A 25,359-nucleotide genomic window follows, 5' to 3' on the forward strand; every position below is an offset into this window, starting at 1 on the left:
TTCCCAACTTAAAACTGGAGAGAAAATCTATATGACTTTATGGAAAAAAAATAATTAAATCTAGCAATGCAAAGAAGCACCTGCGTCACGGATTAAAAGAAATTAGGGTGAAACTTTGCTGTTTTCCTAAAAGGGTTTATTTTAAGACACTCTCCTTGGGTATATCCTTCATATTTGTTCTTATGAATCTGTGACTGTGAAATCTTTGGAATGATTTTTGACAAGCAGACCCCTGCTTGTCCTTATCAGAAATAGGATGTGATATCGGTAAAAATAAAAATTGTTCTGGCAATTTGGGCTCACAAATGGAAGTCTGTAGGCACGATAATTTGGGGGTAATAACTCCCAGTGTTTTGATTTATAGATTTAAAAAATTGTGTAAAATGAAGACATGTGCAGCTATGTTTATTGGGATGCAAAGGTAAGGAGGCAGAATTTAGCCGTTATAATTCAGTTATGTATGAAGTCTTTGCATTTCTCAAAAGGTAAAGGAGTAAAGTGGATAACTCTGAGGGTTTCCTAAAGGCACATCAGCCTAATGTCATAATACAAAGGTTAGTTTTGTGGATATTTTCCCTCTCCCTGAGTTGAAACATCCTAAAGCTATATCAATAAAAACCTCTTTCTCGGGCTTCTGCACAAGTGAAGTCAGAAGAAAGCCCTTCAAAATCAATATTTCAGGGTTGGTGGTACTTCTGCTCCATAAAAGCAAGTTGTTTTGATTAAATATACTAAAATAGTTTCCCAATTCAACTTTTTTTTTAAAAATCAAGCTAATAAAATACGCAAGCTCATTTGGGAGCAAGGTGTTAGAGAGGAGAGATGCCAAGTTTTCACTTATCACTTTTAATTATAGTTATATTCTACTTTTGGACCTTTTTTACTTTCCCATTTTATAAAATTAAAAATACCAAAAGTTTACTTTATTTCCTGATATAATTTTAACTGGCATGTAATTGTTTCCAAAAATGGATGTATATAAACAACTATTTATGTTGTCATTTTGCCCTTTTCCTCTAAATTGTACCTTTAAAAAATACATAAACTATACATCTCTGTGTTAACTTATTATAGTCTTATCGTCAATGGGTTCCCCCCACTTTCTTTTACCAATTGTAATATTAGAAAATCAAGTGGCTCTTCCCTAACTGTGAAAATAAAGATGTGTATAAAACATTTAAAAACGTACAGAAGAAAACACAGAAAACAAACATACCCTCCTAAACACACACCACCGGCATTTGATACATGTGATTCTAATTGCTCAACTAGCTAAGAGTTCCTACCTCTTTTGGGAATTACTTATCTTGATATTTTGGAAGACCAGTTCCCAAAAAGAGAATTCCGTTGTGACTTAGCAATCTCACAAAGGTAATGTCAAAATAACATCACAAATGAGTAGACATGTTTTTCAACCTACTTGAAAGCAGATAGACACCATGCATTTTTCCAGATACTATATGCAATCAGCTATGATTACTGTATGAGTAGCTTAGCCACATTCTTAACTAGTTTCTTCACTTAAAAGTGGGGAAACAGGAAAACCAAGAATAATTACACAACTTTAGACTTTCGTTTGGTTATTTTAAAGTTAGGGGCCTCAGAGTCATCTCATAATGAGGGAATTCTTCTAATTATCTGCAGAACTCTAATAAAAGAAGGGGGCAGAAAATGAAACTTTGGACCCAATGCTGTGTTCTTGAAGCTTTTTTACAATACTATGTCCATTCTGAAAACCATAGAAAAGATAGTAAATGAATAAAAGAAACAGAGGACAGGCAGAGAGATAAAGATAAAGAGATAAAAAGAGGAAGCCAAACATCACAACAAAAATTAACAATAATCAGCCCAGAATGAGAATGGTAACTGTCTTCACTACTATGATGGTTCCTGATTGCTCCTGACAACAGAAACTTAAAAATCATTTGAGCTCCAACAACAGTAGACTTTGCCACCTCACCTTTAAATAAAAAGTGTCAGTGTATACTTGCCATTATTTTTTAATTACCAAACCAGGATATATTCTGATTACAGTGATCATACTTCCATAAGCCACTACAGTTTCAATTAATAGTGATTAAAATCACACTTAAATATTCTGGAATTTCTAGGACTGCAACAAATCAGATTTCTAAGTTGTATAATACTTTCTATTTTTGGATAAGTCTACATACTTTTGGAAAGCATAAAATATATGCATATTTTCTAGACATATTCAAGATGCTCTTCTTTCTTACAAATTTAACTGTCCTGCTTCTCACTTGCATTTCCTTCTTTGGAAATAACTAAAATAACACTGCTCTTAACTCTGAAACTGCTGTTTTACCATAAAATTAATATTATCCAATTTAGCCTAATAAAGTACAAAATCCAAAAAAGTATGCCAAAAGAAAACATGACTTAGATTCAGATAAATTTGATCATACTCCAAGCAAAATAATTCCATATGACAGAATACAACTTTCATTTAACCTGGGTTGTTACTTCTGTTCTCTAAAATTAGCATTAGATGATGCTATATGCATCTTAGTTGTTAACAAATAATAAATACCAATAAATCTTTTCCTAAATAATATGCTTCTTCTGGGACATATGTGTACCCCTTTTTATTTTGTAAGTAAATACATTTAAGGCATTTCCATCTAGGTTTTGGCTAGCTGACTACTCTGTTACTAGTTTGTACTCTAAATATTGCCCCAATTTTTATTTTACATTTGATATGTCAACGCTGAAAATGTCTTCATCCTAATGAATACTATTTCTCTACTTTTACTGAATAAACAAAAATCTCCCATGAACTTGCAATGCTGAGTTGATAGGCTCCTCAAGTTTATACTCTGATTTCCATCTTTTAAACTTTCATGGTATTTTAAGCAAATTTTAATACAAGGATCTACGCCACTCCTTCAATCAACAAAATTGAAGGTGTATGTTTCTGTTATAAGCACTTTGCTAGGTGCTGGCAATACAATCAGATTCTAGTATTTCAAATATTTTTACAATGCAAATTGGTCATATTTTGTTATCCATTTTTCCAATTTATTTTGCAGTTAATATTATACTCATGTAAATTTTAAACATATGCTCATATAGTCACTTAACCTTTATCTCTCCTTAAGGAAAATACCACTTTTTTGTTTTTCTTGCCTTAATTCAGCAATGATTTAGTATACTAAATATCTACCAGTGACTTTCCCACCTTCCTTCAGCCTGCCTTTAAAAGGAACAATGGTCATCTAGGGCTAGATACAAACGATACCTAAAATAACAGCAATAGCAACCAGGTATTGTATTCTTTTTTTTTCTTTTTTAACATCTTTATTGGAGTATAATTGCTTTACAATGGTGTGTTAGTTTCTGCTTTATAACAAAGTAAATCAGTTATACATATACTTATGTCCCCATATCTCTTCCCTCTTGTGTCTCCCTCTCTCCCACCCTCCCTATCCCATCCCTCTAGGTGGTCACAAAGCACCAGCTGATCTCCCTGTGCTATGTGGCTGCTTCCCACTAGCTATCGATTTTACGTTTGGTAGTGTATATATGTCCATGCCACTCTCTCACTTTGTCCCAGCTTACCCTTCCCCCTCCCCATAACCTCAAGTCCATAAAGTCTATGTCTTTATTCCCATCTTGCCCCTAGGTTCTTCATCACTTTTTTTTTTTTTTAGATTCCATATATATGTGTTAGCATACAGTATTTGTTTTTCTCTTCTCTTACTTCACACTGTACGACAGACTCTAGGTCTATCCACCTCACTACAAACAACTCAATTTCGTTTCTTTTTGTGGCTGAGTAATATTCCATTGTATATATGTGCCACATCTTCTTTATCCATTCATCTGTTGATGGACACTTAGGTTGCTTCCATGTCCTGGCTATTGTAAATAGAGCTGCGATGAACATTTTGGTACATGACTCTTTTTGAATTATGGTATTCTCAGGGTATATGCCCAGTAGGGGGATTGCTGGGTCATACGGTAGCTCTATTTTTAGTTTTTTAAGGAACCTCTATACTGTTCTCCATGGTGGCTGTATCAATTTACATTCCCACCAACAGTGCAAGAGGGTTCCCTTTTCTCCACACCCTTTCCAGCATTTATTGTTTGTAGATTTTTTTTATTTGTTTGTTTGTAGATTTTTTGATGATGGCCATTCTGACTGGTGTGAGGTGATACCTCATTGTAGTTTTGATTTGCATTTCTCTAATGATTAATGATGTTGAACATTCTCTCATGTGTTTGTTGGCAATCTGTATATCTCCTTTGGAGAAATGTCTATTTAGGTTTTCTACCCATTTTTGGATTGGCTTGTTATTTTGATATTGAGCTGCATGAGCTGCTTGTAAATTTTGGAGATTAATCCTTTGTCAGTTGCTTCATTTGCAACTATTTTCTCCCATTCTAAGGGCTGTCTTTTCATCTTGTTTATTGTTTCCTTTGCTGTGCAAAAGCTTTTAAGTTTCATTAGGTCCCATTTGTTTATTTTTATTTCCATTTCTCTAAGAGGTGGGTCAAAAAGGATCTTGCTGTGATCTACATCATAGAGTGTTCTGCCTATGTTTTCCTCTAAGAGTTTGACAGTGTCTGGCCTTACATTTATGTCTTTAATCCATTTTGAGTTTATCTTTGTGTATGGTGTTAGGGAGTGTTCTAATTTCATTCTTTTACATGTAGCTGTCCAGTTTTCCCAGCACCACTTATTGAAGAGGCTGTCTTTTCTCCACTGTATATTCTTGCCTCCTTTATCAAAGATAAGGTGACCATATGTGCATGGGTTTATCTCTGGGCTTTCTATCCTGTTCCATTGATCTATATTTCTGTTTTTTAAGTGTGCAGTGTTTTAGGATGAGGTAAGTTTTTCATGGAATTCTCCTTGTTAGTGATGTGGGTTGCAAATTAGCAAAGGTTGGCTTTTTCACTGCCATAAAGTCAACAGAGGCTATAAATAGAACAAAGTTAAGTATGCGACAAATTCTATAATACAAATAATGCGATTAAAACCTACCTGCAGAAACCTAGGGAGAAGATGGTCTGATTCAATGCCAACATATATGTGCAGCAACTCCAAGAGGGAAATAGATTGGCAAAGTCGCATGACAAGTCCAATTGCATAAAAAGTGTCAACCATTGAATCTGTGTCCAGTGAATTAAAAAGACAGACATGGTAAGTAAAACATAGATCACAACCCAAATCTATAAAGCACTTTGAAATACAGTTGAGACTCCTTATTTCCTTTTTCTTAGTACATGTGAGAAATTTCCTAAATAGATTACTAAATTACAAAGACTATGTAACCAAAGAAAGCACTTTATATCATTGTACATTTTAATTGCTCCTCTTCCAGAAAGGATTTAAAACTTGAAAAAGAAGGCTCCATGGCCAAAGCTAAAGCATTTATTCCCCATTTATGAGATTCTAAAGCAATCCCAGCATAAAAGTAAACAGCTAGACTCTAGACTACACCAGTGAAAACAGGCTGGAAGTGTTTATTAAAGAAGCTGTGGTGCCCACACCTTGTCCATTGACAGGAAAATGACAGAGATGAGAAAATACTATTTCAGAGAAGCTTTATGGAAATGAGATTAATGATGCCATGATATCAAATAACATCTTATGTGTATCTAGCATTTATGGCTCATATATATGTAGTTAGTGCTTTCTGGATTTCTGTGAGTTTTAAACACTGGAACTTGGGCCCACTGCAGAGGGCCCAAAACAAATACTGCATTTGGAGAGAGCTGAAATGGGAGGCAAACAAATGTTCGTCTAAATAGGATAAATGTGTTGGCTTAAATTTTAAATTGAAATCCTGCCATGTTAAGAATCTTCTAGGGAAGTCTTTGTTGTTTTCACTCCCTAGTGATCATTCACATGATAATAATTTATCAACCACAAAGGGTGTCTCTTCCCAGCAGCTCTATGAGATAGACATAATTATCATCCCCATTTCACAGATGATTCCTGAGGCATAGAGAGTCCATGCTCTTATCCATGGCCCTGCACTTGCTGTAAGAGAATTATCAGTCACACGGCTCCTTGAAGGAAGAAAGTAGCAGACGTTACTAGTCCAGGTGCTTGAGTGCTGTTGAGCTACTTAATTTATACATTGATTCAGGAACTGTACTGAACCCCACATAGTTCTTTTCAGCCTGCCTTCCATATGAATGGGTTGTGTTTCTTTAATAATACGTAGCTTTTATAATTATAACGGCAGGATAACAATTAAGAAATAAGTACACTGCTGACTAAGGCACTTTTCCTACTGGAAAGGCCAGGCAGCATAAGAAAGAGTTCATGCCTTGTTACTCATGTTGTGAATGACCTATAATATGCCCTCAAAGCCACAGCTAACTTCCAAGGTCTAGAAGTTATGTTTTTTCCTAAAAATATAAGGGAAGTTTTCCTAAGCCCTGTGTTTTCCTCTGCTTGAGGACTCCCAACACTCATAGTTGAAATTCAAGCCTCAGGCTGTATCTTTGGAGGTTCTTAACAAAGGCAAGAATTTATCTGTAGATTGCAGTAATGAAAAAGCAACATTTATGGTGCCACAGAAGTAGATTAATTTTCTGAGGATACAGAAGTCTGAATTGATGAGCACAGCATGACTTTTCCCAGATATATCCTAGATGTTTGTTTTTAGCTGAAACCAGCAGTTGCTCAAATTGTCAAGTCATGCAACAGTTGTAAACTGTGATGACACTTACCCATGTGGGGATGGAACGTGAAAAGAATGTTATTTTGACAGTCAGGATGTTAAATGACAGTGATTCATTTCTTGAAAAACTGAAATGCATTTAAAATCTTTACTTTTTAGGAAAGTGGAGGAAACTTATGACTTAAACCATTAATGCTAACTCCCATATAGGTGATGAGTCATCTACAAAGTGTGTCATTTTCTTATGGACACACTGCCCTTTAAAGGGATCAAATAGAAGCCTGAGGAATATAAAGTTTGTCTTTCATTTGTTAGTAGTTTCCAGTTATCTGAAACCTGGGGAATAAAAAACAGGAGAAGAATTGGTTAATTCCTGATTTCTCTGCAAAAAATGTTTTACTGGAATTTACAGATTTCCACAACACACACCAAATCTGCTAAGGTTTGGTGCAGAGCCAAAAAGGAAGAGTGAAATGGCACCACCCCAACGCCATGTCTATGTTTTCAGGGCAAACGCCTACTCAGGGGGAAGCCACATACATTTCCCTCATCTAACCTCCCCCCCCCTCCAAAAAGGTTTTGGTTTTTGCAGTAAGAACAAAGTATGCTTACTGAAAAATATGGTCACTACATTTTAGAGAAGTGAAGGCTATTAGGTGCAGTTCATAGAAGTTAAAAAATTATTATAACCAGGACTAGGTGAAAACGAGGATTGAAAGTTAAAAATCCAAAACTGTTTTGGGCTTTTACCTTTTCCAAATGAAAAGAATCTGACTGTCATATTTGTGAATATCCATGAGTGGCCACAGAACTGGATTAAGTAGTAGATGAAAAGATAGGCATTCTTCCTATACCTACAATAAATACAGGAAAATACTTCATTTAAACATATTAAACACTTCCTTTATAATCACCCTTTCAGCATTATACTCATCTTTTCACTAACTTACTGGCCAATCTGAGCAAGCAAGAGACAACTATTCCATATCAGAGTCTTTTATTTGGTTACCCCTCTAAACCCCATCAGATTTTGAAAGCACACACTATCTGTTAAAGTAACCATCCTGAGTTTGTTTAAAGACAAATATGGTTCTATTTCAAAATCCACTTTCATCTTTGATAAACCTCTAACCTTGCTGCTCCACAAGGAATGAAAGCATTGCAAAGTAGGCTTTGAATATTTTTGAAAAGAAAATATGGATGGAGAGGGGCTGATGTGGTCGATATGTGTCCCTGCTAAGTGCAGAACTTGAACTTGATAACTAGTTTATAGTTACAAGAGGGGAGTAGCAATGGTGGCATTCCCAGGTGGTGGATAATTCAATCATGGGACACACCTGACTTCTGAATGCATTATGTGACTGGGGACAGTGTCTCACCACTGCCTATTATATTTTGCAAAAGCAGATAGCTTCCTTCACCAGACACAGAGAAAGCAGTTTAGTCACTTGGGCCAGATATGGGAAGTCAAGCTGGCTTTTAAAATGGGTTGCTGGGGAGATGACTAAGAGAAGACTGACAGATACACATTTGAGGGAGTTAGAGAAAGCACCGTTTGAAGCGTTGCCTCTGGTTCGGAAAAGCGGTGGGAGTGGCCCTGCCCAGGGTAGACAAGATTTTTCTCCTAGTTGGAGACGTGAAACCTCTGGGAAATAAGGCAAATACGTTGGGAAGCAGATACAGTGTAGCTTGATGATTTTACCTGGGCACCCCTACAGATGACTCAAGTACTACTAAACGAGTGGGGAAGAGGAATTCCTCCCTCAAACCTACAGCAGAATCACATGGTGCGTGGGTTAAACTTACACTTCCCAGGCTCTACCCTCGTACCACTGGATCAGTTTTTCTGGAACTGGGCCCTGAAATCTACACGTGTGATTGGTGTTTCTGCAGCAAGTAGAGAAAGTCAAGGGAAGGGCTCCAGGTCGGCGGAGGGGGAAGAAAGAAAAAGACGGCAAGAGAGAGCACAAAAGGAAGGGTGGACACGCAGCCCGTCCTTCCCATTTCCATAGCTATAAAATGGGGGAAATAACAGTTACTCTTAGGGTTGTCGAGACAACTGAATTAGCCAATACCTGTCCAGAGCCCCACGGAGTGTGGGGCCTAAGTTTGATCGGGCGCTGGCCGGTGCTCCCCCAGCTCATCAGCATCGGCACCACCCACCGCCCCGTTCCCCACCCTCACCCCCAGCGGCCCCTCCTCCCGTACCCGCTCCTCTCCCTGCTCTGCCGAGCGTCCTACCTGGGCTGCAGCCAGACGGGCAGCTCCACGGGTCCCATGGGCCGCCGTCTCCAGGCCCTCCACGCCGACCGGGAACGAACACCCGCCAGGAGCGCCGGAGGGGAGGCCGGGCGGCCGGGCGCGGAAGGGCGGGGCCTCTCCTCACGCAGCAATTTACCAAAAAAAAAAAGTTCCTGAAGTTCCTGCGGCGGCGGGAGCCAGCTGCACCACCACTGGCACGCCGAGGCGCGGCAGGTGCCCGGGCTGGGCCGCCCTGGCGGGGGCCCTAACACACCCCAGTCCCAAGTAAGGTGCACCAGGCTCCTTACCCGGCTTCCTAATCTTTGTGTTGAGACTCCGTTGCAGCCTCGTAGAAACTAACGGACCCTAACCCCTGACCCCGGAAGCGCGCAGTCAAGCCATCCCAAAGCCTGCTGGGATGCGTGAGCCCCAGGTGCCGCCTCTCATTACCCTCACCTGTGAGAGCGGTTAGGCTAGGACGATTGTGAGCAGGCCTTCCCTAAGACTTTTTCAGCCAAGAGGCCTGATTCCTCAGTATCAGACATCCTTGCCCTCTCATTTCTCCTGGGTCCTCACTGATGCTTGCAAATCCTTTTATTCACGTTGTGTTGTTCATCTCCCTATCCTTTGCCCAGCCCTCAGAAACCTCCTGATCACTCAGGCCTATGGCATCACTCTCTCCTTCATGCTCTGGTGACCCACTTGCTACTTTGCTGATAAGATCCAGACCATCTTCCAGCTTCTCTGCCTTCTAAGGGAAATATCCCCAAATAAATTTAAAACAAAACAAACAAAAAGCCGAGAAAGCACTTGCAAGTAAGCAAGACCATATGCCCGATTTGGGGAGTTGGAAGGTAGTATCCCCATTTTAGCTAAAGGGAGTTGAATCTTTCAAAAATATGTTAAGGCACTTGCCACAGGTCACATGACTGATAAATGGCAGTATTAGAACCTCAAGGTTTTTTTGTTTTTGTTTTTCCATTAGGCTAGCTATAGTTTCCTTCCTCCTAGTCCATTCTGACCTGGTACCTCATCTCTCCATTTCTCTGCACCTTCCCTCACCCCCTGCCCTGGGTCGGAAGTTCATCCCTCTCCTGCATTCACCAGTCCCTTCTCAAAGTCATTCCATCAGTTATTACCCACACCTTCTTCTTGCATCTCCATCCTGTCCTTTCCACTGGCTTTCACCACAGTTTAGGAACATCTTCAAATCTCTCCCACCCTAGAATTACACATTTTATTCTTTCTGCTTCTCTCTGGACGTAGTTTTCTCTCTCCTTTTTCTCATAACTCCCTGCCCACTCTCATAATCAGACGCTTCTTTATTTCTTACCATCTTCCTGGTCCATAACACCTTACTATTTAACTTCCCTTCCCAACACTCTCCAGAAACTGTTCTCTCAGGGAGGCTGCCTTGATTTCTTCCCTGAGTCCCCATTCTGCACCCACTGTGTAGATGACCCCACACAGTTCTTGCTCTTGGGGAGAATTTCATGTAAAGAGGAAACTGATTTTACAAGCAAACACTGGTGGCTAAGCAGTCATCAATGTCATCAGTGCCCAGGCCAGGCAGCGAGAGAGGAATGAAGTCCTGGATGGACTGGAATGGGGCGAGAGGAGAAGGCAGAAAGCGACCCTTTATCATAAAACACGGACCCTGCATCTACATCCTCCCCCTTCCTCCCCTTCCACAAGTCTACAGCATTTACCACCTTCACCTCTCTTCCCTGTGCCTCTGCAACTCTGAATGTTAGACTTTTCTCGCCTTCTGTCCTTTCTTTCTCTCTAGACGCCTCCTCTTCTCCAGCTCTATTTCCTCTCAGGTCTGCCCTGGGCCATCTTTTCCCTTTGCCACCATGTTATTCCTCAGCACAGACATCTCCCCACACGGCTTTATCTCCACGCGGATAATGGCTAACTCTATTATCTTCAGCCTCTGTTGTTTTTTTTAATGAACACTAGTTCTGGCCTTTCAGCAGCTTCTGGATATTTCTGCATGAAAATCCCATTGTAACTTCCAATTGAATCTATTTAAAATAATCATACTGTCTTTCTTCCCATATCATTATCTAATTTCCTACAGGGAGGCCACGGTTTTCCTAGTCATTCGGGTTTAAAATTTAGGAGTCATCATTAAGTCTCCCCATCCAATCTAATTCTATTGACAGAATTATTCTGTTGAGATCACTAGCATTCTACTTCTGTTCCTTATACCCAGAACCCGGGTAAAGGACACCCAAAAAGAGCTCCTTTTTACTTGCCAAAGAACAAACTACAAACAAACAAAAAACCTTTCAAATCAAGAAGTTAGGGAATTCTACCTTGTTTTCCAAGGAATCAGTGCAGAGGGAGCTTATGAGAGAACATTTTGAGTAGGAAGTGCATTTCTCCCTCTTCCTTGGCAGGGCCTTAGGGCAGGTCCTCTTCAGGTCCTGCCAGCATTACCAAGGCAGACTTCACCAGCCTCCCTGCCTCCCGTCTCTCCTCCTTCTACCCAGACTACCATACATTAGTTGAAGCCTGCTGGAAGTATTTTCTTAAACCACAGTCCTGATCCAGCCATTTTTTTCTGGTCAAAATTCTTTGTGGTTCTCTGTTGCCTGTTACAGTCATATCTCCTCTTGCCTCTAAGCCAGTCATACACTGACATCTCATACCACCCTATCCCCCACCAATTACAGCAACTCACCATTCCATGACCACACCAGGCATTTTCTGATCATCATGTGTACCTATGTGAAACTTTTCTCCTTCTTTGAATTTCTCTTCTACTTCTTCCTCTTCATCCCAATATTTACCTGTCAAAGTTCTACTCATTCTTTAAAGCCCTTCCCAGAGCTTCTTCTGGGAGCTGCACTGGTCTAATGGATGTCTATGATAGCACTTACCTTAAGATATTTTTACTGGGGTTCCTACCTACTCAACTAAATTGTGAATTCCCAGAGGGCTCTACCTCTTACTTACAGTAAGAATTTGACATACTTTAACTTCTATGAACAAAGTCTCTTTTGCCAAAACTACATGATTCTTGGGAGGATTGAATAGGAAAATGTATAGATGAAAATGTGTAAAAGTACCTAGTACAGTGCTTGGCATGATAGGTATCCAAAAATGTCAATTATCTACTTGTACAGGAGAAGTCAGAGGTCGGGATAGTTCAGGTAACTCAAAATTAACATGTTCTTGCCTTTAGAAGGAACTTTAACACTATTTGAATATGTCAGTGTTGTTTTCCTTGGGAAAATGTTTAAATTTGTTTTCATCCCTGTGAGCACCATTTGGGAAACTAAAGCCTTGAAATACATTTCATGGCAGTAGCAGATTAGCTCAAGAATTTTTTAAACCATATATAAAATGTAATAAGCTACACTATTTCATAATGATCTTCAGAGAAATTAAATCCAGTGGTTGAATATCCTGAGTTTGGACATTTAACCATCCATCTATCCATCACCCTGTTCCTGCATTTTTTTCCCTCCCATTCCTTGGCAATCCCATTTTTGAATGTCAATACTTCATGTGATATTCACTGAGAGCAGAGATGCTGGAAAAGTGCCCCATTGCCCCCTTCTTCTTCCATTACCTACAAAGGGCACTGTAAGGATACAGTTATACTCTGATAACTTTCAATTCTAGATTTCCTTTTTATTTCAATCACCTGGAATTTTCAGGGATCACAACCTCTCTCTCTTCCCACTCCCAATCCCATAGCACAGTTTGGAAATTTCACAAGCTGCTAGATCCATACATAACCCTAGAGATTATGTTGTCCAATCTTCTTGTTTCAAAGACACCAAAACTCTAGTTAAAGCTAGGCTGAGATCTCTTTCCACAGCATTGTGCAAAATTTCAGCTGTATTTGCCCAGTTATCTTATCTTACTTGGGCATTAATCATAAATAGTCATCTATTGTAATCTTTGCCTGGACACGCTCTCAGCCTCTATTACCACTCTTTTTCAGCTGATCCGAAGCATTGCTTTTACTTCTCTGCTAGAACTTTAACTATTCATCCTTTAAATGTCTTCCCCCTTTGCGACTCCATTTAGAAGACCAAACCCTGGACTTCTTGGTCATCATTATCCCCCAATCTATCCTCTGTCTTATTCCAAGACAAATGTGTTCAAGTGTGTAATTGGTTCATTCAGCCATGCAGGCGCTGTTATAAAATCTCTTAGTTCACGTGATTATATTATTGATTATAAGCTATATGTGTTTTACAGTGCTTTCTATGAGTTATCTCACTTAATCTTCAGAGCAACCATATGAGGTGGGTGGGAACTGTTCTTTTTTTTTTTTTTAAAGGAAGGAGATAGGGGATATATGTATACATTTAATGCAGATTAAAACCACAAAGAGATATCATTACACACGTATGAGAATGGCCAAAATTAAAAAGACACAATATCAAGGCTGAGAGGGAACTCAATCCATCCCTTTGCAGCCTTCCTACAACCAGCCCAAATCTCCTAAGGCAAAAGGATGCCTCTAGCAGGCTTGGAGGAAAGTAACATACAAAGAAATGCAAAAGAGAAAGTCACATTAGTATAATTCCAAACTGTTATTCTTGTTATATACAGTTAAGGTTTTATTTAGATTCACATACAATTTTCATTTCTATTTATTCTTGTTCCATGCCATTGTCTATGATTACTGAAAACTGCTTTTCTTAGAATAATTCACTTTACAAACTACTTAGAGGAGTCACCCACAGAAAAACAACTTAATATGGTAATTTTTGAGATCAGATTTAGTTTTATAATGATGGAAACATTATTTGGGTCACAAATATAAATATTTTCAAGATCATTTTTATATTGATCTCTTTAGATAAAATTATTTTTGTTTCCATTATATCCAAATCACTTTAAAGGCAGGGTTGCTTTTTGATAATCTAAGGTAAGAGATTTTAAAAATGAATTAGGCTTTAAAAATTTAAGACTTTTTGACTGTACGATATGTACACAGAGTCAAGAAACAAAACGGCAACATCTTTTGTAATCATTTTTTGGATAAAGAAATTACAAAACAAAAGAGATAAAGTCAAAATAAACAATCTAAACACTTATTAATTCATCTAAAATTATTGAATTTTACTGGATGTTTAAATAGATAAACATAGCTCATACTGTGCATTTATGTAGCTTAATAATGGTAGGAAATGCTGATCCCAAAAGAAAACTGACCAGAAAGATTCCTTCCTTGAAAAATGAGTTTCAGAAAAACAAAGGTCTTGCTTCTCAGATTATTTTAATCCATATTGCCTTCTCAATGTTGGCTACTCTGTTAGTTGAGTGGGATTAGATAAGAAGATCATAGAGATCTCCATGATCTGGTTCTGATATTCTATAAACTCACAATTTATTCTGTATCTCAAATACATATTTTCTATAAATGCTCTCCTTAGAAAAGCCATCAGCTGTAAGTGATGTCAATGTTCGTACTTCTTTATTCATGCATTGGTTTGATACTTTCATTTTGCTGTTTGTGTATACTTTCCACAGAATTAGTATTTGTTTATCAAAATATATTGTGCTTGACCTTGTGCTATGTGAGCTCTTATTGGCTGTTTGGGAGACTGGATGAACTTAAAGACAAAAAGACACATTCTCCATCCTCAAGGTGTTTCTAGACCTCAAGGTATTTAAAAAAATTTTTTTTAATTGAAATATAGTTGATTTACAATGTTGTGTTAACTTCTGCTGTACAGCAAAGTGACTCAGATATACACATTCTTTTTTATATTCTTTTCCATTATGGTTTATCCCAACATATTGAATATAGTTCCCTGTGCTATACAATAGGACCTTGTTGTTTATCCATGTTACATGTAATAGTTTGCATCTGCTAATGCCAAACTCCCTCAAGGTGTTTTTAAATGTCTGGATTTTTTGTTGTTGTTGTTTCTTTTTTTTAACTATGCTCAGAAACAGAAAGAAACAGTTTCAGGGAGCAAGGAATTTTCAGTCAGAAGACCCGGGTTCAAGTCTAGATTTCACTTCTGTGTGATGTTGGACAAGTAATAATGCCTTTCTGAGTCTCAGTTCATTTATTTATTTATTTTTAATAAATTATTTATCTTTGGTTGCATTGGGTCTTCGTTGCTGCACGCGGGCTTTCTCTACTTGCGACGAGCAGGGGCTACTCTTTGTTGCCGTGCGCAAGCCTCTCACTGCGGTGGCTTCTGTTGTTGCGGAGCATGGGCTCTAGGTGCACGGGCTTCAGTAGTTGTGGCACATGGGCTCAGTAGTTGTGGCTTGCCAGCTCTAGAGCGCAGGCTCAGTAGTTGTGGCACATGGGCTTAGTTGCTCCGCGGCATATGGTATCTTCCTGCACCAGGCTCAAACCCATGTCCCCTGCATTGGCAGGCGGACTCCCAACCACTGTGCCCCTCCTTTATTTTTTAAAATGAAGATAATACAATTACAGACCCTAGCTTGCTTCCCCTATGAGGCTCAAATATGATAACTGTCAAGCTTCAAATTCAAACACAGACGAGGTCAATGTCCCCAAAGCCCAGTGACAACCTGCTCCAGCAGTTAGAGGTGGAGCCCTGGATGTTGCCTGTCAAATAGGGCAGAAACCTGGGGAAGAAGGAAGAAGGGGACAGAGGAGGGAGGGTTGTGGTGGTTGGAGAGGGGTCAAGCTATGGGAGACAAAGGAACTAAAAGGAATTATCATCCTAAATGAAATTCAAGAGTTAGATCTCCAGCAAGAAAATGTTCAGCATATGTTTTGGAATGGGAAGGAGTTATAGAAGAGGAGATAATAAGTGGATCGGTGGGGTCGGGGGGGAGGATTGAGGGGAGGAGTAGAGGTCAACTCAGAAGTAGAGAGTTCTGTTGTGAGCCAGGTCAAAAAGCCGAGCTAAACCCAGATATGAAAGCTTGGTTCTCTAAATGAGGACCGTCTAGACAGAAGCAGGGTGCTGTCGTAGGTCAGATGTACTTGCGTTTGCCTGTTGTTCAGACAGAAGTCTGATTTCCCTGTGTCTGGGTGAGGGTATTGGGAGTAGGTGGAGATTGGGCCTTCGTAGGGTGAAGAAGTAGGGAGAAGACAAGGTGGCTAAATTGCACCATTAGTACACTAGATACCGATGTCAAGGGAAGATAAAGGAAAGTTACCCTACTTAATATTGTTGTTGAAGGCTAACCCTGCATTGAGATTTAGTCTTTTAATTTATAAGGTTTATGAGCCTGATATAACCACATTTAAATGGCCATCCTTAGAGTTTGTAATGATTTCTTATCTGCTATTAGAAATAATCTTTACCACATAGATAACTTTTAAGACCATTGTAGAGATGGTTAATTGTTTTATATTGCTGGTATAAAAGTCTTATTCCATATGGTTGGACATCGCATGAGTGATATCTATCAGATTACCTGTGAGATAGAGTGAATCTGGTCTTGTGCTGGATCCCAGCCCCCAAGAAGGAGCATCCTCTCAGACTAGTCTGAGGGGCAAGGGTGGCACTGAATATACGACAAGTAGAATTCAGTCAAGCAAGAACAGAAAAAACTGCTTTACTGGTGCCCAAATCAGAAAATAGCCGGGTAAGGGAGCCACCAGGAGACAGAAATTTAGAACAAAATTTGGACTGATCTTGACTAATCCTAACTGATGATTTTGTTAGCTCAGGCTTGCCTTTACAGGGCTGGGTGATCTCCTCCCACATTTCCAAAAGTCCAGATATGAGCCTTAATTTTTAAAAAATTATAAATCCTTTCTCTATAAAAGCAATAATCAGTTTAAAACAAAATAGAATTATAATTTCATTCACAATAGTAACAAAACTAAAGATACCTAGAAATAAAGAATAAACATACAGATTCTTTAACAAGGAAGTTATAAAATCTTATTGTCAAATATTAAAAAATGAAACAAATGGAAACATGTTCTTGAATGGAGTCCTTAATGTCCTCCAAATTTAAATTTTCTCCAATTAATCTATGAATGGAAGGAAATTACAATTAGAATCATAAGAAAAATTTTTTACTGAATAAAGTAATCTTAAAGTCCATACAGAGAAAGAAATTTCTAAGACTAGCCAAAAAATTAATTAAAAGAGGAATAGTGAGGAGGATATGCATTACTAGGCAATAAAGTACAAGACATTGTATTGATATAGGAACAAACAAACTGAACAATAGAAGACAATCAAGATCCCAGGAATGGATTTCAACATATATAGGAATTTAATGTTTGACAAACTAAAATTTCAATTCCGTGAGAAAAGGCTCACTTAGTTAATAAATAGTTGGTACACCTGTTTAATCCATCTGGAGGAAAATAATGTTGGAATGCTATCACACACCACATACAAAAGTAAATTCCCAGTGGATTAAAGAATTAAGTGTATAGAAAAAGTCAGTAAAAACAACTTATATAATTTAGATGATTATTTGGACACCCTGGGTGTTAGGAAGAGCTGTTCACCAAAACAGGATTATAGAAAAATGTTTTTGTATGGCAAAAGATATCAAAACAGTGCCAAAAGATTAAAATTATATTTGTATTACTGGGATGAACCTAACACTTAGTCATGATATATCATCCTTTTTATATGCTAGTGGATTTGTCTGCTAATATTTTGTTAAGCTTGAAGTCTGCTTTGATATTAATATAGTTACTCCAGATTTCTTATGATATGTGTCTGCATGGTGCATCTTTTTCCATCCTTTTACTTTTAGCCTATCTTTTTCTTTATGTTTGAAGTGTAAAAAATCAAAAATTTAAAAATTTAAAAAAATAAAGTATATCTTTTGTAGACAGTATATCATTGGGTCTTACTTTTATATCCAGTCTATAATCTCTGCCTTTTAATGAAAGTATTTAGTTTACACTTAATGCAGTTATTGCTGTGGTTGGGTTAATATCTCCCATCTTGCTATTTGTTTTCTAATTGCTTTTTCAATCTTTTTTCCTCCTTGCCTGACATTTTTGGAATTATCAAGTACTTTGGGGAATTTCATTTCGTCTCCTATATTGGCTTTTCAGCTATAGTTTTGTTTTATATTTTAGTGGTTGCTCTAGGAATTATCATATACATCCTTAACTTATTATAATCTACATTGAGTTAATATTATACCACATCACATATATTATAAAAAAAGTTAAAGCAGAATTCTTCCATTTTTCCTTTCCATTAGTTCTGCTATTTCTGTATTCTGCCATATATTTTACTACTACATATACTATAAATCCCACAATAAATTTTCATTTTTTAGAAAGTTAATTGTCTTTTAAATAAATTTTAAATAAGGAGGAAAGACCTTTACCTTTACTACATATTTACCATTTTTTGCAATTCTTCATTCCCTCACATAGACTCCTATTTTCTATCATTTCTCTTTATGCTTAAGAACTTCTTTTAGTATTTCTTCTAATACAGGGCTTACAGCAATGAATTATCTGTTTCTGTCTCTATTTCACCTTATTTTGAATGATACTTTTACTCTATATAAAATTCTATGTTTCCACATTTCCTCCTTTTAATTTCTTTTACTGTTAGTATTTTTTGCTCTAATACAATTAGATTGCATCTAATTTTTGTGGACCTTGTGACCCAGGGCAGGTGTGATATAAGAAGAACTTGAGCCTAAACATGTATATATATTTTTATTACTTCATTTCTTAGGTATAAAATAATTTCAGACTGTCATGCCATTGTGGTGCCCTTGGTGTAAAGATCTGTTCATATTTAACAGACACTAAGGTGTGTATGAAGAAAGGTTTGGGAGTTTTATTCTCATTCTGATGAGGTGTAGAGCTCAAAGCAAATTATTTACTCACGTGAAGCCATTTTGCTTCATTTGTAAAATGAAGTAAATAAACTGACTTATGTTTATAAGAACTGTGACCAAAATAAGACCAGATAATGATATTCGTAATTATAATAATTACAATGATAGCTAAATACATCGAGGGCTGACTATTGCTAGTCTCTATTCTAAACACCTTATGTGATTTAACTGATTTGCTCCTCCAGCAAAGCTACGATGATGTAATATTAATTATTTCCATTTTACAGATGAGAAAACTAGAATACAGATAATTTTAGTAAATTATCCAGGATTTTAACACTGCCAGTAAGCAGTGAAGCTAAGATTTGAACTCAGGTGATTGAAAACTACCTTTACACACATAATTGGTTTTCAAATGCTGAATTTAAAATTTTGCTTCAAAATCTTGGGAGGCAGAATTTACTAAACAAACAGTACATTGGCTGGTCTTTACACAAATCTAAAATCTGTCCTGGGTTCCAGAGGAGATGTTTTCCCCTCCAACTTAATTTAATTACATCTGAAGCTATTTCGACATTTATCCATCACCATCATATTTATCCAGACAGCTGTCACATTAAAGCAGTTGAATCTATCACCCTCAACTCATGGCAACTAACAGACCCTCCCTCTCCCTTGACTGTGCCTTTTGCTCCGGCTGTTGCCTTATCTGCCTCCTTCTCTTTGCAGCCAAGCTGGCATGCTTTTCAGACCCTCTCTGCCTGGGTTTTCTCCTTCACTTGACGTTAACCACTTCCTGCTTCTTTAAACCGTCTGTGGCCACTGCTGTCCTCTACCTCTGTCCTGTCTCTTTCTCCCTCTTTGGATCTTCGTTTCACGCTTTACATCTACGATAACCTATAGTGATTGTTTGTATGTCTGCCTCCCCATCACACTTTGAGCTTTCTGAAAATGGGAATCCGTGCCTTCGCTGCCCTCCACCCCCACCCCACCATCTCAACCTGGCAGGACATCAAGTGAGGAGTAGCTACTCAGGAAATGGTGTTTAATGTTATTTGAAACAGCTACCATTGAGAATGTTGGCAGGTAATCCCATAACGACTCCTTGGGGATGGTAAAGAATCCTATTCCAGGAAAATCAAGGGAAGTTTTTCTCGATGTCTGGGAGATTGTGCATGTTTAAAGACCCAGGGGAAGAATGCTATGGAGCACAAGTGATTAAACTTATTTAAGAAATGGAGACAGGAAACTCCCTGGAGCAGCATTGTAGGAAGGACTCCAGGGAATGCACAGGAGAGGGAAGTGACCTCACATTCTCAGCTCTACTCTTCCTGAACTAAAGTTCCCTCTATCTCAGAGAACAAATGTGATAAAAAATTTCCTTGAACGTCAGAAACATTTTAATAGGAAAATTATTAGCTCTTTAAAAAACATACTGTGTTGAAGATCTTTGGTGATTAGGCTTTAACATTTTTGGTTTTGGAGATTTGAGCGCTACATCAAAATGGGATTATTTCACCTTCAAGATGTGTGTGACCTCAGTAAGGTGCAAACCTGAATTGGACCCACCTGCTGGGAGGCTAGAGTGCAGACAGAGTTGTGTGAGTTTAGCTCCCAAGGTGCATCAGCCTCAAAGGGGGCTTACCGTATTGTATGGACCTGCCATTTGTGTGTATCTGGGAACAGATATACGATACTGGTGTTTGAGTTTTGCTGAAGGTCTTAAGGATACAGTCCTCACAAATGTCACAGTATATTTTATTTATTTATTTTTTAATTTATTTATTTTATTTATTTATTTTTGGCTGTGTTGGGTCTTCGTTGCTGCGTGTGGGCTTTCTCTAGTTGCAGTGAGCAGGGGCTACTCTTTGTTGAGGTGTGTGGGCTTCTCATTGTGGTGGCTTCTCTTGTTGTAGAGCACGGCCTCTAGGTGCACGGGCTTCAGTAGTTGCAGCACACAGGCTCAGTAGTTGTAGCTCACGGGCTCTAGAGCACAGGCTCAGTAGTTGTGGCACACGGACTTAGATGCTCCACAGCATGTGGGATCTTCCCAGACCAGGGAGAGTATATTTTAAAAGAAGATAATGTTGATGGGTAATGAACTGAACAGAAAAACCTTTAAAATGATAACTAAACTATAATGATGTATTGTCAAAATTTGTTAAATATCTTTTTTAAAATCATAGGAATATAAAATGGATAACCAACAAGGACCTCCTATATAGCACAGGGAACTAGATATTGATAAGATTACTCAATTTCTTATAATAATCTGTAAGGGAAAAGAATCTGAAAAGAATAGATATATACATGTATAACTGAATCACTTTGCTGTACACCTGAAATTAACACAACATTGTAAATCAACTATACTTCAACAAATACAAAACAAAACAAAACAACAAACAAAAACTCATAGAAATACAATGGTCAAGTTGCAGTTAGTACTCAAGAGAACTTTTTGGTAAGGAACTCATCCCTTGAAGCTCTAGTTTCCTGATCTGTAAAGTTCTAACTTCACAGCACTCAGGTGGGAATAAATTAGATTTTGTTTGGTGTGTATTTGTGCATATAAACATAAACACTTAGCCCAGTGCCTGGCCCAATATTATAGATGAAATTCAACAAATTATTTATTAAAATATATACTTTACAAGTATGATACACCCACTTTGGTGACAAAATATTTCTGCGGCTAATCAATAGGAATTGACATGTTAACTCTTTCCTCATCTAACAGGTGTTATCTTATCCTGACAGAAGTTATGGTGAGATAAACATCATCCTTCTTAAAATAAACCGGTCACTTGTTTTTTAAATGTTTTAGTTGATTAGGTTTTGTTATGCTTTTAAAAATCTAAGTGGCAAATAATGCAAAAATAGTTTCTTAAATTGGCTTGAAATGTAATTTTTAATAGGATATTTCAGGTTCACATTGTATTTAATTTTTCACCAAGCATTTTTATATACTGTATATAAATCCATATGTGGAATATATTCTCTACTAAATTCACTGGCAAATAAACAAAAGCTTTCAGAGCCTTTAAAAAGTGCCAAGAGAGGGCTCCCCTGATGGCGCAGTGGTTGAGAGTCCGCCTGCCGATGCAGGAGACACGGGTTCGTGCCCCAGTCCGGGAAGATCCCACATGCCGCGGAGCGGCTGGGCCCGTGAGCCATGGCCACTGAGCCTGCTCGTCTGGAGCCTGTGCTCCGCAACGGCAGAGGAAAAAAAAAAGTGCCAAGAGAGGCCACACAGCCACCGCTGGAGCCCCGGAGGCGGCAGCCGTGGAGACCACGGCCGAGCCCTGTGCTTCCGAGAAACTGGCGGAAGAAGCCACAGCCGAGTCAGGTCGGGTGACCGGTGGTGAAGAGCAGGGCACTGGCAAAGGGGAGGAAGATGAGCCGGAGGATCAGAGTGGAGAGGAGACGCCGGGATCCGAATCGCCGGGTGACAAGGCCGCAGAGGAACAGGTTCAAAGTCTCCACCACCCCCGGAAGAAGAGGCAAAAGATGAGGAGAGGATCAGGCTCTTGTGAACCTGGACACATATACCTCGGATCTCCATTTTCGGGTGAGCAAAGACCGCTATGGAGGGCAGCCACTTTTCTCAGAGAAGTTCCACACCCTTTGGTCTGGGGCAAGAAGTACTTATGGAGTGACAAAGGGGAAAGTCTGCTTTGAGGCCAAGGTAACCCAGAATCTCCCAATGAAAGAAGGCTGCACAGAGGTTTCTCTCCTTCGAGTTGGATGGTTTGTTGATTTTTCCCATCCACAGCTTGGTGAGGATGGATTCTCTTATGGTTTGAGTGGACGAGGACTCGAGGCAGAGAATGGGCAGTTTGAGGAATTTGGCCAGACTTTTGGGGAGAATGATGTCATTGGCTGCTTTGCCAAATTTGAGGTTGAAGAAGTAGAACTTTCCTTTTCCAAGAATGGAGAAGACCTTGGTGTGGCATTCCGTATCAACAAGGAATCCGTGGCTGACAGGGCCCTCCTACCCCATGTCCTCTGCAAAAATTGTGTTGTAGAATTATATTTTGGTCAGAAGGAGGAACCTTTCTTCCCACCGCCAGAAGAGTTTGTGTTCATCCATGCCATGCCTGTGGAGGAGCGCGTGCTCACTGCAGTCCCTCCCAAGACCATAGAGGAGTGTGAGGTGATTCTGATGGTGGGACTGCCTGGACCTGGAAAGACCCAGTGGGCACTGAAATATGCAAAAGAAAACCCTGAGAAAAGATACAATGTCCTGGGAGCTGAGACTGTGCTCAATCAAATATGGATGAAGGGGCTCGAGGAGCCACAGATGGACCCCAAAAGCTGAGACCTTTTAGTTCAGCAAGCCTTCCAGTGCCCTAGTAAGCTGGTCCAGATTGCTTCCCGGATAAAGAGGAACTTCATTCTTTTTTTTTTTTTTTTTCTGGTACGCGGGCCTCTCACGTACCTTGTTGTGGCCTCTCCCGTTGCGGAGCACAGGCTCCGGATGCGCAGGCTCAGCGGCCATGGCTCACAGGCCCGGCTGCTCCGCGGCATGTGGGATCCTCCCGGGCCGGGGCACGAACCTGTGTCCCCTGCATCGCCAGGCGGACTCTCAACCACTGCGCCACCAGGGAAGCCCGGAACTTCGTTCTTGATCAGTGTAACGTGTACAACTCTGGCCAATGGCAGAAGCTATTGCTGTTCAAGACTTTCTCTTGGAAAGTGGTGGTGGTCCTCCCTAATGAGGAGGACTGGAAGAAGAGGCTGGGGCTGAGGAAGGAAGTGGAGGGAGATGATGTGCCTGAGTCTATAATGCTGGAGATGAAAGGTGGGCTAAACTCTACAAGTTAGGGGTCCTGTCTTTGGTCCATGCACACCTCACTAGAGCCTCTTAGCACCTGGAGGATTTTCCACATGTAAAGTGTAAATCTGTGGAATAAATTAATGGGTGTGATCACTTGAAGATTAATGAATGAGCAGAGTGAATGGTTAAAAAAAAAAAAAGTGCCAAGAGATGTTTCTGAGGACACATACAGCTTTTTTTTTTTTTTTTTTTTTTTTTTTTTTTGCTGTACGTGGGCCTCTCACCGTTGTGGCCTCTCCTGTTGCGGAGCACAGGCTCCGGACACGCAGGCTCAGCGGCCATGGCTCACGGGCCCAGCCGCTCCATGGCATGTGGGATCTTCCCGGACTGGGGCACGAGCCCGTGTCCCCTGCATCGGCAGGCGGACTCTCAACCACTGTGCCACCAGGGAAGCCCACACATACAGCTTTTGATGTATACACAGGAGAAATGTGAACTCTTAATTTAGCAACAGAACTTTTGAAAGGTGGAAGCGCTAAGAGATCACAAAAACGAAATGGCTACTCCCAGGGGTACCATTTCTGAGGAGTGAACTTTTCTGAGAAGCTCTTTTTCTCTTCACTCAACAGGGTCAGTAAGATGCATTGGCTCTCTTAGCGTAGTGAGAGAGATGAACAAAGAGAAAACTGATTGTGGGAATAGGGAAGACTACAGACTGTGGGAGAAGTTCACAATTGAAGGGAGGCCACCACTGGCCATGAGATGATCTGAGTCAGTGTGTGGTCACTGAGCCATGAGAACCAAGGTGACTGTATTCCTTTCCAAGGGCCGTAACAAAGTACCACAGACTAGGTGACTTAAAACAACAGAAATGTTTTGTCTCACAGTTCTGGGGGCTAGAAATCCAGAATCGAAGTGTTGGCAGGACCATGTTCTATCTGAAGACTGTAGAGAAGTCTCCTTCCTTGCCCCTTTCTAACTTCTGGTGGCTCCTGGCAATCCTTGCCTTGTAGGTACATCGCTCCACTCTCTGCGTCCACCTTCACATGGCCTGCTTCTCTGTGTGTCTGTGTACAAATCCCTGAATAAACTGTGATATTGATAATGTGGCCCCAAGCCTCACATAGACTTGAAAACAACACTGAAAGAATACACATCAGTGATGCATTATTTATCATTGCTGGGCTTAGGTGGAGAGCAGGAAGTCTAAGAAGGGGGAGGACTTTCTGTACCTGTCAGCGTGTCAGGTCTGGTAGGAGTGCATCTCAGGAATTCCTGCCCCACCTTTCTCCCTTTCCCTCACTTCTCCTTATCTGCCATCATCTTTATCCCAATGCTTTCCTTGGTTCTCCTTCTCCTGTGAAATCACGTGTAATGTCCAGAATAGATGGAAGGCATGCTCAGGATTGGGATGATGGTTAGGGTGAAAGGTGTGTTCCTGTCCCAGCTTAAGTTTAGGACTTATTGAGAACAGAAATTGCCAATTTTGTCATCATGGTCACAATCTTCTTTTATCAACTGATAGCCCTACTATCAGCTTCCTTCTGCATTGTGAGGTTATCATAAACATCGTTTAAGATAACTATTTTCTCTGTCAAATGAAGCAGTTGGAAGATTACCCTTTGAAGAAAGTTATAAAAATACTAAATTTGGGGAGACCTTCAAGATGGTGGAGGAGTAAGACGTGGAGATCACCTTCCTCCCCATAAATACATCAGAAATACATCTACATGTGGAACAACTCCTACAGAACACCTATTCCTACAGATCTCTGGAAGAAGACCTCAGACTTCCCAAAAGGCAAGAAACTCCCCACGTACCTGGGTAGGGCAAAAGAAAAAGCAGAGACAAAAGAATAGGGAAGGGACCTGCACCTCTGGGAGGGAGCTGTGAAGGAGGAAAGGTTTCCACACACTAGGAAGCCCCTTCACTGGC

At 39.6% G+C, this 25,359-nt stretch overlaps 1 protein-coding gene and 1 pseudogene across 2 annotated transcripts in view; one reads left to right on the plus strand and one right to left on the minus strand.

The window, feature by feature from the left end:
- Positions 1-9,102, minus strand: part of HACD4 (3-hydroxyacyl-CoA dehydratase 4) — a 22,502-nt gene extending 13,400 nt beyond the window's left edge. The window contains exons 1-3 of the mRNA XM_082656699.1: positions 8,901-9,102; positions 7,410-7,513; positions 5,009-5,136 (exon numbers count right to left, since the gene is read on the minus strand). Of these exons, the coding sequence (XP_082512825.1) occupies positions 5,009-5,136; positions 7,410-7,513; positions 8,901-8,938 (270 nt within the window). The 5' untranslated portion in view covers positions 8,939-9,102. The remainder of the gene's footprint in view (positions 1-5,008; positions 5,137-7,409; positions 7,514-8,900) is intronic.
- LOC309824155 (heterogeneous nuclear ribonucleoprotein U-like protein 2) lies at positions 8,937-23,471 on the plus strand (annotated as a pseudogene). The gene is made up of 3 exons: positions 8,937-9,028; positions 21,867-23,064; positions 23,280-23,471. The product of its transcript is annotated as a heterogeneous nuclear ribonucleoprotein U-like protein 2 (transcript).
- The last annotated feature ends 1,888 nt before the right edge of the window (positions 23,472-25,359 follow it).

Source organism: Grampus griseus, assembly GCF_964374135.1.
Source record: "Grampus griseus genome assembly, chromosome: 6".
NCBI lineage: Eukaryota > Metazoa > Chordata > Mammalia > Artiodactyla > Delphinidae > Grampus > Grampus griseus.